The sequence below is a fragment of the Polypterus senegalus genome, chromosome 16, assembly GCF_016835505.1.
Source record: "Polypterus senegalus isolate Bchr_013 chromosome 16, ASM1683550v1, whole genome shotgun sequence".
Classification (NCBI taxonomy): domain Eukaryota; kingdom Metazoa; phylum Chordata; class Cladistia; order Polypteriformes; family Polypteridae; genus Polypterus; species Polypterus senegalus.
Window position 1 is genome coordinate 32657833 of NC_053169.1, and position 15644 is coordinate 32673476.

Genomic DNA, 15644 nt, shown 5'->3' on the forward strand with positions numbered 1-15644 from the left:
TTAAATGAGCTCAGTGCTATCAGGTGTTGTCACTGATTAGGAGTCTGGTTGGAACAAAAACCTGCAGCAACAGGGGGTCCCCAGGACCGAGGTTGGGAAACACTGCCTTATAAAGCAAGGATCACCAATTCCGGTCCTGGTGGACCACCTTGGCTGCAGGTTTTCATTCTAACCCTTTTTCTTAATGAGTGACCTGTTTTTGCTGCTAATTAACTTCTTTTGAACTAATTTTAATTGACTTGCTCTGGAAGATTCAGACCCCTTAATTGTTTCTTTTTTCCTTAATTAGCAGCCAAACAATAATGAGATACAAAATGAGCCAAAACACGAGCAGCAAACTGTGACCATCATATGATATCTGAAAAAAAAGAAAGATGAAGGTCTCAGGAATGTCGATCTGCTCAGGTCCCCAAAACATTTTTACAGTGCTCTTAGAAAAGAGAAAATCAACAATTTCGGAAATGTCTGCTAATGCACTACAAGAGCAGCAACAAGCCACGGAATTAATTAACAGGTTTAATTAACAACAAGAACTGGCACCTCATTAAGCAGCTGGTTGGAGTTTCAGGCCCTGACTTAGTTGGTCTTCTGTTGGCTCACTCACTTCAAATTTCTGTTTGGGTGCCATTTAAGGAAAGAAATGAAGCAATTCAGAGGAAAGATGAAGAAATTCAGGGGAACAAATTCCTTAAAAAGCAATTTAAATAAAATTAATTCACAAGAAGTTAATTAGCAACACAAACAGAGTACTCATTAAAAAAAAGGGTTAGAATAAAAACCTGCAGCCACAGTGGTCCTCCAGGACCGGAGTTGGCGACCCCTGTTATAAAGGCAAGGGCAACCCACAGTCCCTTGTGATTCACTGTATGTGCTCAAGGTGGTGGTGAGTTCTCCTGTGTATTCTGCTTTTTGATTATTTTTCTGAATATCTGGATTTTTTGACCTCTCAAAGGATTGGTTTTGACCAATTCTTTAATTTGTGATTAGAACATTATTTGTTTTTGATTGCCTTTGCCAAGTCATTTTGCCTCTTGTGCCCCATGAAACATTATTTTGTTTATAAAGCAATTTTGTAAAATAAATATTCTGTTCATAAAGATTCTATTTTGCCCTTTGCGAGACTACAGTATATACAGTACTCATATATATATGGTATATACGCCCGCTCAAAATTCGACACATTTTTTTTTACATCTTTTTGCCTCCTCCAATCTCACATCAGTTTCTCACATGCATCAAATTTGGTTGCAGCAGTGCAGTTACCAATTTCTTTCACTACTTCAGCGATGTTTAATTTAAAACCAGCTTCATATTTTCTTCTGATCGAACGCTCCATTGTAGATAAGGGATGATCTTACGATAAAGGTGTATGAGGGTGTGAGATACCAAAAACACAAATCAGTGCAAAAGTCGCTTCGGAATACTGTAGTATGGATATTACTGTGTGGTCATGTAGGCACAATATAGAGAGAGGGGTTAGGAGCACACGCTGATACAGCGTATTGCCGCACCCACATAGAAAAAAAGGCAGTGTGCTCCGTGGTTACTCTCTCAGGTGGGCCAATAATGTGAGTTTTCCACATTCGGCTTACACAACTGACATTATAAAATACCAGAAATTATACCGTAAAATCAAGTCACAACTTATCTGCGGGAGAACTTATCTGTGAGTATATACAGTAGTTGGGTTTTGATGGCATTTCTCTCTCTAGTGAGCATTTTTAATATATTTGGTACTTTTATGCTTAGGATGTCTCTAGGTCAGGGCAATTACTGTACATGGTAAAGCAGTGCTGTAGAGGCAACTCAGCTACCAGGACAGAGGTTCCCAACCTTTCCTATGCCCTGTACCCCTAGAAATGATTAAAAGATGAAGGAGTCAAATTTAAAATTTTTGAACCACAAATTAAACTACATACAGTACTGTGGGTGAACAAATTGTGCTAAAAATATAAACTTGTAACTCAGTGCATAAAACTTAAATATAAATTTTACCTCAGTAATCTTGTAAATGTAACCCCATGAGGCTTAGACACTAGATTGATGATCCAGGGGTTGGGGTATCCTGTGAAGCATCAAGCACCATGAGGAAATGATACACTATTAATGATCGAGGGGTTTGAGGAATTTGAGACCCCTGTGAAACAACAGGAGCCAGCACACTGCTAAGCAATGAAACAAAGTCGACAAGCGTTGTCTCCCATTAACACCTGCACCACATTTCAGAAACAGATACACAGCATTCACAGTTAAAATTGATGCACTACTGCCAGGACCACCAACAGGAGTGATGGGTAGAATGTAAAGAGCAGGTGCTGCATCCAGTTCAAGTCCCCCTTGTCCCCCTCCCCCCTGTAAAAATGTCATTCAAACTTCGAAATCAGTGACATTTCACAATCAAGGCTTGCACGGAAAAAAAATACTAGATCTCATCCTTCTCTGCGAATCATTGCAAGGTCCAAATTCCATTTTTTTTTTAAAAGTTATTTGCCTTTATGAACGCACCAACAGTAGCAAGGAACCCGTGAGAACATGCATTTCTGTGGCTTATTCACAGGTGCCAAGCACAATGCTTGGTTCTTTTCATATCATACGAACAGGATCATTAACTAATAAATGACCTACAAATGATGGCATACTAGAACACACTGCACCGCAATAAAGTCGGACAAACCACCTCACTCAATTTTGGACAACTGAGATGCAGCCTTCCTCTTTGTTGTGCCCTCTGAAATAATATCTCACACCCCCTTGGTGTTAAGAACGTGTAAGTTCAGTCTCAGCCATGAACATGTTTTGCAGGTTTTCAAAAGAAGCTTACAGTATATGACTACATTATAAACCTGGAAGTACTTTATAATTTTCTGTTGGAATTTTCCAAGGAGTATGTTGTGTATTTTTTTCCAACCATTCAATGTGTTCAGTTTTGCTCAAGAAAGCATTATTCACTTGTGGCTTTTTATTCTCCTTGTTGAATATTTTGGGCATGGTATGTAATGTGAAGAATGGCAGCACACCACACATTCCAAAGTTGTTCCTTACTGCACAGAAGAAAACCAATATACACTGTATTAAGCAGGCAAAACAAAAGATATGCATGCACACAAACTAAATAATTCATACATCCTCTTTAATAAAACCCCTGTGTGCGTCCAGGTCTCCTTGTGTGTGTGTCTTCTGGTGAAGTGCGCATGCGCAGGGCCACACGGCACGTGTTCAGTCTCTTCCTGTACATTCCCTGTGTAGAGAGAGAGGCACACACAGGTACGTACGCAAGAGACACACACACACACACACACATGCACACACAGGCGCGTGCGAGACAGACACACACACAGAGGCGCGAGAGAGAGAGACAACACATACGCGTGAGACAGACACACAAACAGAGGCGCGCGCGAGAGAGAGAGACACACACACACACACACACATGAGAGACAGACAGACACACACATACACACACGCAGGCCCGCAAAAGAGAGACAAACACACACAGGCGAGAGAGAGACACACACAGAGTTGCGCACGCGAGAGAGAGAGATACACACACACACAAGAGACAGACAGACACACACATGCAGGCCTGCGAGAGAGAGACACACACACACACACACACACACACACAGAGGTGCGCGCGTGCATTGTTTCAATGTTACTTTTCTTGGTTGTTTATTAAATTTCGGATTTTTCAAATGTTAATTTTTTTACCTGTGCTTAAGACTCATTAAAGAAAAGTGTTTTTAGCGAGTGGGTCATAACGCTATAGCGTGAACTATTGCAGTGTTAGTTTTCTCTGCTGTTCAACGTTTTCTTAGTGTTATTCAATGTTTTTACATTTAGTTTACTATTACGCTGTGCATTCAATGGTGTAATTAACTATATGTGTGCTTAAAAACTTAAAAAAAAATTATATATTTACATACAGTTCATACGGTCTGGAACGGATTAATTGTATTTACATACAATCCTATGGTGGAAATTACTTCAAGTTCACGACCAAATCGGGTTACGACCAGAGTTTTGGAACAATTTATGGTTGTGAACCGAGGTTCCACTGTATTACTGTCAGACAAAATTACAGGCATTTTATGGAAATACAAACCAGTATTATTGTGAGAGAAAGTTAAAGGCACACAATACAGTGACGCATATTACAGCCACATACAAGGTCCCATGCCATTCAATATAGACTGTTCCTACTAATGTTTATGCACTACTGTTCTAGCACCCGTTATTGTAACGGGCTTAATGTCTAGTAAACTAATAATGATGTATAGGTGGTATGAAAACCAACATCCATATTTCACACAGACCAATATAAAAGGACATGCAGACTAATAGTATATTCATGTAAGTAAATGCAAATACAGTACACATAAAAAATCAGCAGTCAATAAACATAAAACGATCATGAAATTAGGAATCTGTATTTCAAGCCAAAATGTACGAATTATGGTGTTTTTGTCTTTTCATAGTACTGTATAATGTCAATTTATTTATTTAGTAATGTACATATGTATGAGAATTTTCACATGAAGTGCTATTGGTCCAACTTAAATTATATACTGTATATTGCATATCAGGAATAGGAGATATAATGTGTGTGAGAAAACACAAAACGCAGTGCTGATGTGAGGACTACAATTCCCATCAGGCAGCAGCAGTAGTAATGGGAGGACACCATTATTGGTACACGCACAATATTGTATAGGCCAAAGTGGGATCTCATCTAAGACTGCAGGTACATTGTTTTCTTCTCAACTAACATGGATAACAATTTTATTGTCTTGCTTTTGTCCAAGTGTATGTCATTTGGTCATCATGGGTTGTATTTAGCTATGTCGAATTTTTGCTATGTTGCAGCTTTTTTCCTGCTTAATTACATCTAGATTCTTTTCTGAAACATTTTCAGGTCCAAAAGTGGTGTGCAGTGTGGCCAAATCCTTAAGGAACAGTGCTCCTTTCTTTCAAAATTGCTGGAAAAACTCTAAAACATCCTTTTTATTGCATTTCACCGTTGAAAAATCTCACGTGAAAGGAACTTCAGTGTCAGTTTCACTAAAAACCCAAAACATTAATCATAAAATCTGACCCCGACTTATACGCCCATTCAAAAATACACATATTTTTTTACATCTTCTTGCTTCCTCCAATCTCACGTAAGTTTCTCAGATGCATTGAATTTTATTGCAGCAGCACAGTTACGAATTTCCCTCACCACTTCAACGACTTTTAATTTAAAACCAGCTTCATATTTTTTTCTGATCGAACGCTCCATCACAGATGAGGGATGTTCTTACGATAAAGGTGTGTGAGGGTGTGAGATACAAAAAACACTAAACAGTGCAAATGTTGCTTCGGAATAGTTTGGGTATAACTGTGTGGTCACGTAAGCATGATACATAGAAAAAAAAAGCAGTGTGCTCCGTGGTTACTCTCTCAGGTGGGTGTTAGCATATCAAAATCTCTTGGACCAATAGTGTGAGTTTTCCGCATTCGACTTATTCGGCCGACATTATAAAATACCAGAAATTGTACGGTTAAATGAAGCCCCAACTTAACCACTGGAAAACTTAAATGCAAGTAAATATGGTATTTTGTAATGTTATATTATATATAATGTGGCGGATTGTCAGGGATCTTACCTGGCCAGAATGCTTTTATACTCAAAGGACTGGGGGAGAGAACACGCACAGGGCATTACCTTCCACAGAGCAGTAGATGGCAGACCCCCTGGGTTGCTACAGTACCACGGATTCCCACAGGGCTTTATGGGAGTTGGAGATCGGTAGAACCCAGTTTCAGTTCTGTGGGTGCTGCAGGGGGTTCTGCAGGGTTTGCAGAGCCCTAACTCATTGGGCTTCCACTTCATCTGGAAGTGCTTCCGGACCATGCTAACAGGGTAATGGAAGTACTACCGAATGTAACATAAAAGGAGCCAGTTTCCACTGCTTCAGGAGCCAAAGTCGGGAGGGAGGGGATGATGCTTGCTGGGAGGAGTGGAGGCAGATGACAGACAGACAGAGGGAGGGAGAGAGAAGACAAAGGGTTGCAGAATCTACTGCTTTGTGCTTCAGCACTGTGCTTATTGTGCTTTGGTACTGTGCTGTGAGAAATGGTTCAGAAGTATTTCCCATGAAAAATCCTGTCTGGGGAGGTGGAACGCCGCTGCAGGCCACATTAGCTAATGAATGTTTGGAAAAATATGAAGATAGAAATTTTATTGCACTGTGTACATGTGATAATAATTCTGGAATTAACTGATAACACTACGTTTCTTATAATAGTAAAACCTTACATTTTTTAAAAAGTCAAGTGCTATTGTAGCCCTTGTCATGCATGCACGCATGGGGACCACCTTCCTGGCTTTGATGAAGTAAGTACTTCAATCCCGAGATGAAAGGGGGCTCTAACACTAACATTATCTTTTCCTTCCTCCTCCACAACTATGAAAAGACACCCAATGAGTAAGCCTAACCTTGCCCCTATGGCCAGAGAAGGCTCCACCCCTTCCAGTCCTACAAATCTGTCCCGCTCCTGGAAGGTGTAGTCCGAAGTCAAACTGACACCCAAGTAGGGGCTGGCAGTGATCGTAAAACAGTTTAACTTCTTTTGAACACTCATCTATTTCTTCTAATCTAATTTAATATATAAGCTGAATATGTGCTTGTGTCTTGGTACAGAATGCAAATCCACATCGTTGAATCTGGCTCCACCAAATCTTGCTCAGATTACCCATTTGTCCAGGAGAAGACAACAGGATGTTTTTAGTTTTGAGACCACACCTTCACTTTATTAGGGGAGTGCCCATTGTGGGCATTTTTGGGACATAGCACAGATACACAAAGTTCTTCTCCCATGGTGGGTTTAGTCAATAAAATTTTGGTTTAGGCACAAATTTTTTCCCTGTGGGGAATATACTTAGTGACCACACATACACTTTATATCACCCTGAGCATTGTGGGTTATCCCTGCTAATTACTTATACACGTGTGTCTTATTTCAAGTGAATAGGCTCTAACCATATGACCCTTAACAAGACAAAACTGACGGGTACTGGTTTCCTTGCCACCCAAATACATGCTGTTTGTCTTTAAGTCAGTCTGGTGCAAGTAAGTGTGAATGGATTGATTTCCAGTCTGACTCTCATTACTGCCAGGATATGATCTAACAAAAATCCAAGCTCAGAAAAGGAGTGAAGGATGACCTTTGGAGAAGCTAACAGCTACAGATGTTGAATGATGATTTGATTGTCATAAAATGAGTTACAATTAAAATGTAATTTAATAAAAAGAAAAAAGACTAAAGCTGCATATGGCATAACTCGTAACACTGAAAAAGAGAAAGATTCACCAAATGTGAATCAAGAAAAGAATAAGAACAACATTAAAGTAAGTGCATAAAGCTTTACCTGTATTTCTGCTTTGGAGTCTGCTTTTCTGTTGATTTGTAAAGGTGGCCTACATAGTAGAGGGGGAAAAATAAGATGTTCCAGTTTGTAGCAAACCAAGTCAGAGTGAATGGGGCATCAAATCTCTTGAAAGTGAACTTCGCAAGCTGCGTGGATCCTGCCCAAGTTGAACATACACAAAGCATGACTGCAACTCCCCAGCAGATTTTTCTTACTTGAACGGCAGATAGCTTAATGCAACAGCGCGTCATTCTCCTCCCTCCCTCAGTGGCAGCAGGGACTTGGGCTTCAGCTGGTGCCAGACTTTCACGAGGATGTTCATCTCCTGCAAGAAAAGAGCTAAATCAAAATACATTTCTAAAATATTAAGAATGAATCAACAAAACTGCTTAAGTACTGTAACACACTCTGCTCTGGGGGATCGTCACATACAGTATTCTTACAGGGTCAGGCTGCGGTTTGTGAGCTCTGACCCTACAATGGGTTTCACTTTCTAAAAAGAAAACTAGTTCAAAAATATGCTATAGACAAGAAATTGCTGATTAGCCAAAAAGAACCACAAATTGTAGGTCATCTATGAAGGATGCTCAGCTGATTTTCACAGACCATGGCTGATTAGATTTATTATAACCTCACTTTGTAAGCCACCTAGAGACAACCAGAGTGGAAACTATATTGAGCTCTTTAAATCTGGCATTTAAGATTCTATTCTTGAGCACACTGTGCAATTAACAACACAAACAACATCCAGATTATGAAGGCCAGCAAAATGTTGGAGTGCTTCTGCTACACCAGCTGTCGCAGTTTTCTCAGACGTAACAATGTAACTCTGATTCAACCTTTTCACATCACATTCCCAAATGAGGATTGAGAAGGTCCTAATGAAGCAGCTCAGTAAGGTAAATGAAATTCAATACCTCATACTTGTAAACATGTTGACTACCTGAACTGACAAGTACTCCTTTATTCTTTATCCAAACTAATTAAAATTATTAAAAGAACAAACCCTTGATGATGCAGCAAAAACACATTTATTTTTGTTATTAAATAAAGCATTTTGCAGGTAAATAGGTTTAAAGGAATACTTTATCTTAAAATTTTTTTGTTATATCCCACTGCTCTACCACAGGGAACTTCAGAACATTTTACGAACATGAAGCTAAGCCTGGCCAGAACCTGGTTGGGAGATCATCTAGAAGAAGCTTGAGTTGCTGCTGGAAGAGGTGTTGGTGATGCCAGCAAGGGACACTTACCCTGTGATCTGAATGTGAATCTGTCCTTTAGATAAGATGTAAAACTGCGGTCCCAACTCTCTGTGGTCATAAAAGATCCCCGGCCGGGCATTTGTAAAGAGCAGGGTGTATCCCAATGTACCGGCTAAATTGCCCTCCATGGCCTAGTCATTTTGGCCTCGTACTCATCCCCTTTTTCTAATTGGCTATCTCTATCTTACCACTTCACCACCTATTAGCTAATGTCTGGTGAGCATACTGGTGCAAAAATAGCTGCCATTGCATCTTTAAGGTGGATGCTACAAATTACTGGTGGTTGAAGTGGCTCCCGACTCACTATGTAAGGTGCTTTGAGTGGTAAGAAAAAATGGTATATAAATGTAAACAATTATTATTATTACTTACCTTATGTACTTTGTAGTTGTGGGCAAGATCATTTTTTAATCTCATGTTTCCATGCAGAATGGAGCAAAAAATGCTTATGACATAATACATGCTGATAGTTACCAATTCTGTACAACGGTAAATGATGTGAAAAAAGTCCATTAAAAAAGAACAAAAAAAAAAACGTAGTAATCCACATGTCAGTTATTCAGGCATATGCTCAAAATGTTTAAAGCACATGCTTTTTTGCTAAAATATTGTTATATAGTTACTTCTGAAATTACCAGTGGATATGATAAACAGTAAATCTAAAGCCTCAAGGGAAGGACTTTGTGAATTGGTCAAGAGTCCTGTCATCTGATTACACCTCATTAACTGATGGCACTATGACTAAGGCTCATTGTCTTATGAAATTTCCTAGGTGAAGTCAAGCAACATGGTTGGGAGTGTCAAAAGCACATACAATAAGTTCCATAAGTACTTCTAATAGTGCCCACTATAGAGGGACACACCACCAAACCCAACTAGATAAACGGGCAAACAAAAATCTTTATAAACAAGAAATGAAAAAAAGGGTCATTCTTCTCCAAAGGCTTCGTGGAGCACAAAGACAAAATTGGAATTGCCTAAAACAATATGGCAATCCCAAGTAAAGAAGGTTCCAATATAGATTATTAAAGAGTAGTCAAAAGACAGAGCAAAAAAAGTCCAAAAAATTAAATAAGTTACAAAAAGCAGAAAATCACCAGAACTCCCAAAGTTGTTCACAATAAAATGCCAGGAACTAAAGGAGACCCTCTATGTTCATATGGGGGAAGGCCACTTCTTGGTGTTGATTGGCAGGTGGTCCTTTCTCTTGGGTTAACCACTCACAAAACACAAGGAACATTGACAACACAGATGATAATAAACACAAGCAGCATTAGCATAGATAAATTGCATAGAAATTAAGAAAAAAGACAAGAAACCCGATTTTAAACTAGGAAGAAACCATGGCTGAAACATGATTTTTCACAAGATTGAATAAGAATTTAAAATGCTTGCAAATAGATTAAAGAATTATAGGAAGATAATTGTAAAAGTAAATATTAAAGTATAAGTTTGGTATTTCACCAAAACAAAGGAGAATCGCAACTGGCTATCATAAATCAGACTCAGTGATTAAAAAAACCCCTAAAACCATAATCAATTAAAAAAACATAAAAATATGAAAAAGCAGCCCAATCTTAAAACTTCTTGAGCAATCCACCTTTCTTGTTTTTATGTTTTTTTATTTGAATTATTTAACCTGATCTACTATTAAGTCTTCAAGATGTAAAAGGATTGTTTAAAGAATGACTGGGGAAGCTAATGCCTGTAATAAATGTAACACAGCTATTTAAAAGCTGGCAGAATAATCCATTAAAGTGACAAAGTGCTGCTGATGCCCTGTGTACTGTTATGTGCTACTACTCCATACACCTCCAGCACCCCCTAGAATTTCCCTTGTGGCCCCACTTTGTGAACCAACTTTTCAGTTGGTTCAAAAGTTATCATCCACTTTCAGCATTCGTATTGCTTTATAACATGATACATGCAGTATTAGAGGCAAAATTTCCACTCTTGGTGGCAAATTCACACACTGGTAAATTTAACACAAATCGATCAGTCAATCCTTTTTAAATTAAAAATGCCCATTACATTGTGAAGAAATAAACATAAAGCACCACAGGTGAAAAACAAATTAAATATTTGCCTGGAAAACACATAAAGGTAATGCCGAGTTTGCCAAATGAACTGAGATTAAACTTGCTCTTCCTCAGATAACAAGCAGTAGAGTGTGTGATAAGAACTCAGATAACAGTATGGTCCCAATTTGTTATCAACGGCAATTTAAAGTAATTTTATCTTTCTTCTTTTGTTCAAGTTAGTTTCTAACCACTACATCTTATTGTATGTGTATCACAACAGTGTGGAGGGGCCAAGCCAACAGTTAGCCAGCTCATTTATTTACTGTTTTCTTTTCATTTTGGATTTTCTGATATTAAGAATTTTCTTTCACTATCAGTAAAAGGTAGTGATTATTCTCTCTACACTCTGTTTTACTACAATGTTAAATATGCAATTTAAACCAAACAAAATATGCAACACGTGGTGAGAGAAAATGTTCATCCTGAGAGCTACTAATATGACATGTATGTTTAGCAGGGTTTGGAGACTTTCTTGAAATATGCATGGATGTAAATAGCGATTTTATTTTACTTAACTTATTTGCCATAATAACACCAGTTCCTTGGAAGGTAACTTGGACATGTTCATGCATGCGAAACATCAATAAAAATACACAAACACAGGGACATTAGCTCCAAAAATGCAGATAATCAAACACCATACACTTCACAAAATACAAAAAGCTTCTCCAAAATATAAATTAAAAAATGCATGATTGGCCAAATCCAATTATAAGATGGGAGGACAGTGAACAACCCATTTCGTGTCTAGGGGATGTGCACCCTGATCTGCTTATAGTTCAAGCATTCAGTGTACAACACTGTGCAGCAGCAGAATCCCCCCACCATGAAGTTTTTTTTTTTGCCTTTGCACATCAACCTCACAGATATTTCCACTTCTGCCTGCACAAACTTTCAACATTGCCCAGAGTCTAGACGATTTCTCACCATGTAGTTGTCTGAATTTTGGCTATCTTTAATGTTCGATTGTATAGGTGTGGGTATCGATGGTTAACTATTCCTCAAATGAGCTTCTGTTTTCTTGTCTAGTGCGTGTGCAGTTAATGCGCACAGGGCCACACAGTTACAAAATTCCAGAGGTATACGGTCGCCGATGCAAGAGTCCTTGCAACAGGACCAATGATAAAATATACATTACAACGCACTATAGTGGACTCTTGTGCAGATGCAATAAGTAAAATTGGGCCTTCACAGTATGTACTGTATATATAAATGCTCTGTGCATTGTATAACTGCCATAGCTCTGTGATGCCATGCTGGCCTCGCAAAGCAGCCTGGGGTGCTGGGAAAAAAATGTTTATCTTAATTTGCCACACGATGAATTTCTAGGAACATATTCAGAGAAGAACATCACTGGCAAAGACAGCATAACTGCTGTGAAAAATGCTTTGGCCAATTTTACAACAACAACATTTATTTATATAGCACATTTTCATACAAAAAGTAGCTCAAAGTGTTTTACATAATGAAGAATAGAAAAATAAAAGACGCAGTAAGAAAATAAAATAAGTCAACATTAATTAACATAGAATAAGAGTAAGGTCCGATGGCCAGGGTGGACAGAAAAAACAAAAAAAAAACTCCAGACTGCTGGAGAAAAAAATAAAATCTGCAGGGATTCCAGACCATGAGACTGCCCAGTCCACTCTGGGCATTCTACCTAACATAGATGAAATAGTCCTCTTTGTATTTAGGGTTCTCATGGAAGGACTTGATGATGATGGTGTCACAGGCGGCTGGGGTTGGAGCCCAGCCGGGACGCCCAGGAGGACCGGAGGAGGGCTTGTGCCTCCTCCAGACCGTGAGGGGGCAACCGCCCTGGTTGTATTGGGGGCCACGGGCGGTGCCCCAGTGCCTGAAGAAACCTGGAGCCCAGCACTTCCGCCACACCAGGAAGTGCTGGGGGGAAGAGGACCTGGAACACCCGGAGGACTTCCGGCTACACAGTTGGTGCTTCCACCACACGGGGGTGTGTCGACGGAGGCTCCTCAGAAAGCACCTGGAGCCCATCCGGGCATACATAAAAGGGGCCGCCTCCCTCCAGTCGACGGCAAGAGTCTGGTGGAAGTGGACGGAGCTCGGAGGAGAGGAGTGGAGGCGGTCTGAGGACTGTGCAAGGCATTGTAGAGCGGCCAGGACTGTAAGGGGTAATTGGTGCTGCGGCACTGGGTTTGTGCACTTTCTGTAAATAGAGACTTTGTAAATAAACACGTGTGTGGTGAACCAACATGTCTGCCTGTCTGTGTCCGGGCTGTACCCCACAATGGTCACGAAGACTTCTGGCTTTTAGTCCATCAATGTTGGAGCATTCAAGAATTTTTTAAGTTTCTCATTAAAGAATTTTACCAATGAACACTAGTCCCCACTTTAAATGTGTAGAATTATAGTCCCTACTTGGTACAATAAACATGTGTGTGTGCTTGTGCAGTTCATATTAATACATACACATAATTCACAGTACACATACACTCAAATGCATATTTAAAGCCTGCTTCTTATGGGGAATCATTTCAAGTATAAACCAGAGGAAGGATTTTAGAGGATCATGCTCACCCAACTTTCCTTTTGTCCTCAGAGTTGAAAACAACCTGGAAAAAGAACAGCAACTCTCTCAAACCTCACCCTTCCAGTCATTCTAACTCAAAAACCCATGTCACTAGGAACATGGCGTCACTTGGTATACAACAATCAGAGAGCGCACATCTTCACACACATTCACAGCGACTGTGAAATGATGACTTTTTTCTTATTGCAGCTGCCATCTCTAGTTCTTAAGGCTAATAAACAAAGTTTCTCTGGTGGACTACATCCCTTTGATTTTTACAGCATATGGTACATACAGTGTCACATACCTATCTTATTTTTTCTCAGCTTTCATCCATTCATTCATCTATCCATTTTATTCTAATTCATGACTGGGAATGTATGTCATAATAGTAACTTTGTAAGCATGTGTATGTTACCAGATTGTACCTGTGTGCTATTTCAATGTACTAATAGCACTGCACAAGTTAAATAATAGTGTAGGAAAGCACACAATCCGGTAAGACATTAAAACTTTCCAATAATATCCTCCTAAAACAGGCAGTGTATTCCCTAAAGTTAAAGTAGAGCTACTTATTAAAGAGACAGTCACTCTTGGTGGCAAGTACATTGCCTTTCATAAATTAAATTAATTTACATATCAATTTACGTTTCTGTACAATGAATTTCCAGTAATGGAGTAGCTAGGTGGGATGATTTTATAAGTTCAGACATCTCCCATAATTATTTGAATGACTAAACATTAACAGTCAATGAAGATACTGTACCATAAATACCCGATAAATAACCCACCTAGTTATTTTCAAAAATGTCGTAAGGAAATTGCAGTGCAAGCCCCCTCATTATTAGCCCAAAGCAGGGCATGCTTCACTGAGAGTACAAAGACAAGCTACCGTGAAAATAATCATAAATTTGCACTCACTTTCTCATTAAAGAAGTGAAGTGGAGTCTGACCTCCAAAAATACATTTAGATATGCCACTGCATTCACGGACTTACAAGCAGATACACAGTAGACTGTTAAATCAATAAGTCAGTACATAGAAGACAAGGATAAGGAAATAAAATATTACAGGTTGAGCATAAAAATGTCATTTTCAATAGGTAACATACTACAAACAGATGCCAGGAAAGCCATATCTTTTATCAAAATAAACTATGAAATGCAACTGCATTTGATTAAATAAATTAAACAAATAAATAACATGGTGAACAAAGCTCTAAAATATAAAACCTTCAGCGTCTTGTCTCTACTGTAGCTATTCAATGTGCTTCTTGTTCAGAATGTTCCTATAACCAGGACAACTGCTGTGATGGTTAAAGCTTTTGAATTTTTCACACAAGTCCAATTAATTTTGGATCAATAAGCAGAAAACAATGATTATTTTTATTATAATAGGCAAGTTGTAGAGGGTTGCCCCATAATACTAATTTCTGCCTGTGGTTTTTGTATTCCCACAATTCTTTTCACTTCAATACAATATTCAATTTTTTGCAATTTATATTAGCTAGATGTGATAAGTATACTAACTGATCACATCACCACTGAGCACTCTACTCAAGTTACACTTTTTCTTTTTGGCTAAAACTTAATAAAACATCTCATTTACGCTTATTTATCACACATTTAAAAAGGTGAACTTGTATTTCTGTGATGAGAGAGGGCAAACATAAAATGGAACAGTTTGAAACTATAGCAGAGTAGCCCAGTACTGCAGTTTGTAAAATACACTTTAAGGTAGGGCTGGACAATATGCCAAAATCTTTTTGATGTCAACAATAAAAAAGTTACCACTGAACTAATTTTACTCATGTAGTTATTTTCAGTAAAAGCTCTCCCAGACTATGTGTTTTCATGAGCTGCCCCCTAAAAAGACTACAGTCACGTGCTGGCACCTCATCCAACAACTCTTTATTCAAACAATAGCAGCATGCCACCTATGAAAAAATGTGAGTGCTTGTGCTGAACCCCAACCTGGCAGGGATGTGTCAGATACAAAAGAATACAAGCTGTATACAAGCTGCAGTATCAATTGTTTAGGTTCATTTTGGCTTCAGCAAACAGTATGCTGAACAAATGAAACTCAAATGTAAACTCAAAAAACTGTTTCTGTTAATAAATAAATAAATGAGCAACTTGCTTCATCATTTGAAACACAACCATGTCATGGAATATGAAGAGTGCAGGGACAGAAAAAGAAAGAAACTGACAAGAACGCTAAAGGTCAAAGTGATTTCCCAAAGCAGCAGTTTTTAACATAAGCATTTGCCAATGCCAGTTGTGACTGGGTGGACAGAATTGCACAAGCTGTTTTGAAATGCCGGGGCCCCAGCCGGGAATTCT

General features: G+C 38.9%; 1 protein-coding gene across 4 annotated transcripts in view; it reads right to left on the reverse strand.

The window, feature by feature from the left end:
* The window catches only part of slc35f3b (solute carrier family 35 member F3b), a 436740-nt gene that overhangs the window by 58040 nt on the left and 363056 nt on the right, over positions 1 to 15644 (reverse strand). For all 4 annotated transcript variants that reach the window (XM_039737729.1, XM_039737730.1, XM_039737731.1 and 1 more), the window contains one exon: positions 7412 to 7736. In XM_039737729.1, coding sequence (XP_039593663.1) covers positions 7412 to 7736 — 325 coding nt within the window. The remainder of the gene's footprint in view (positions 1 to 7411; positions 7737 to 15644) is intronic.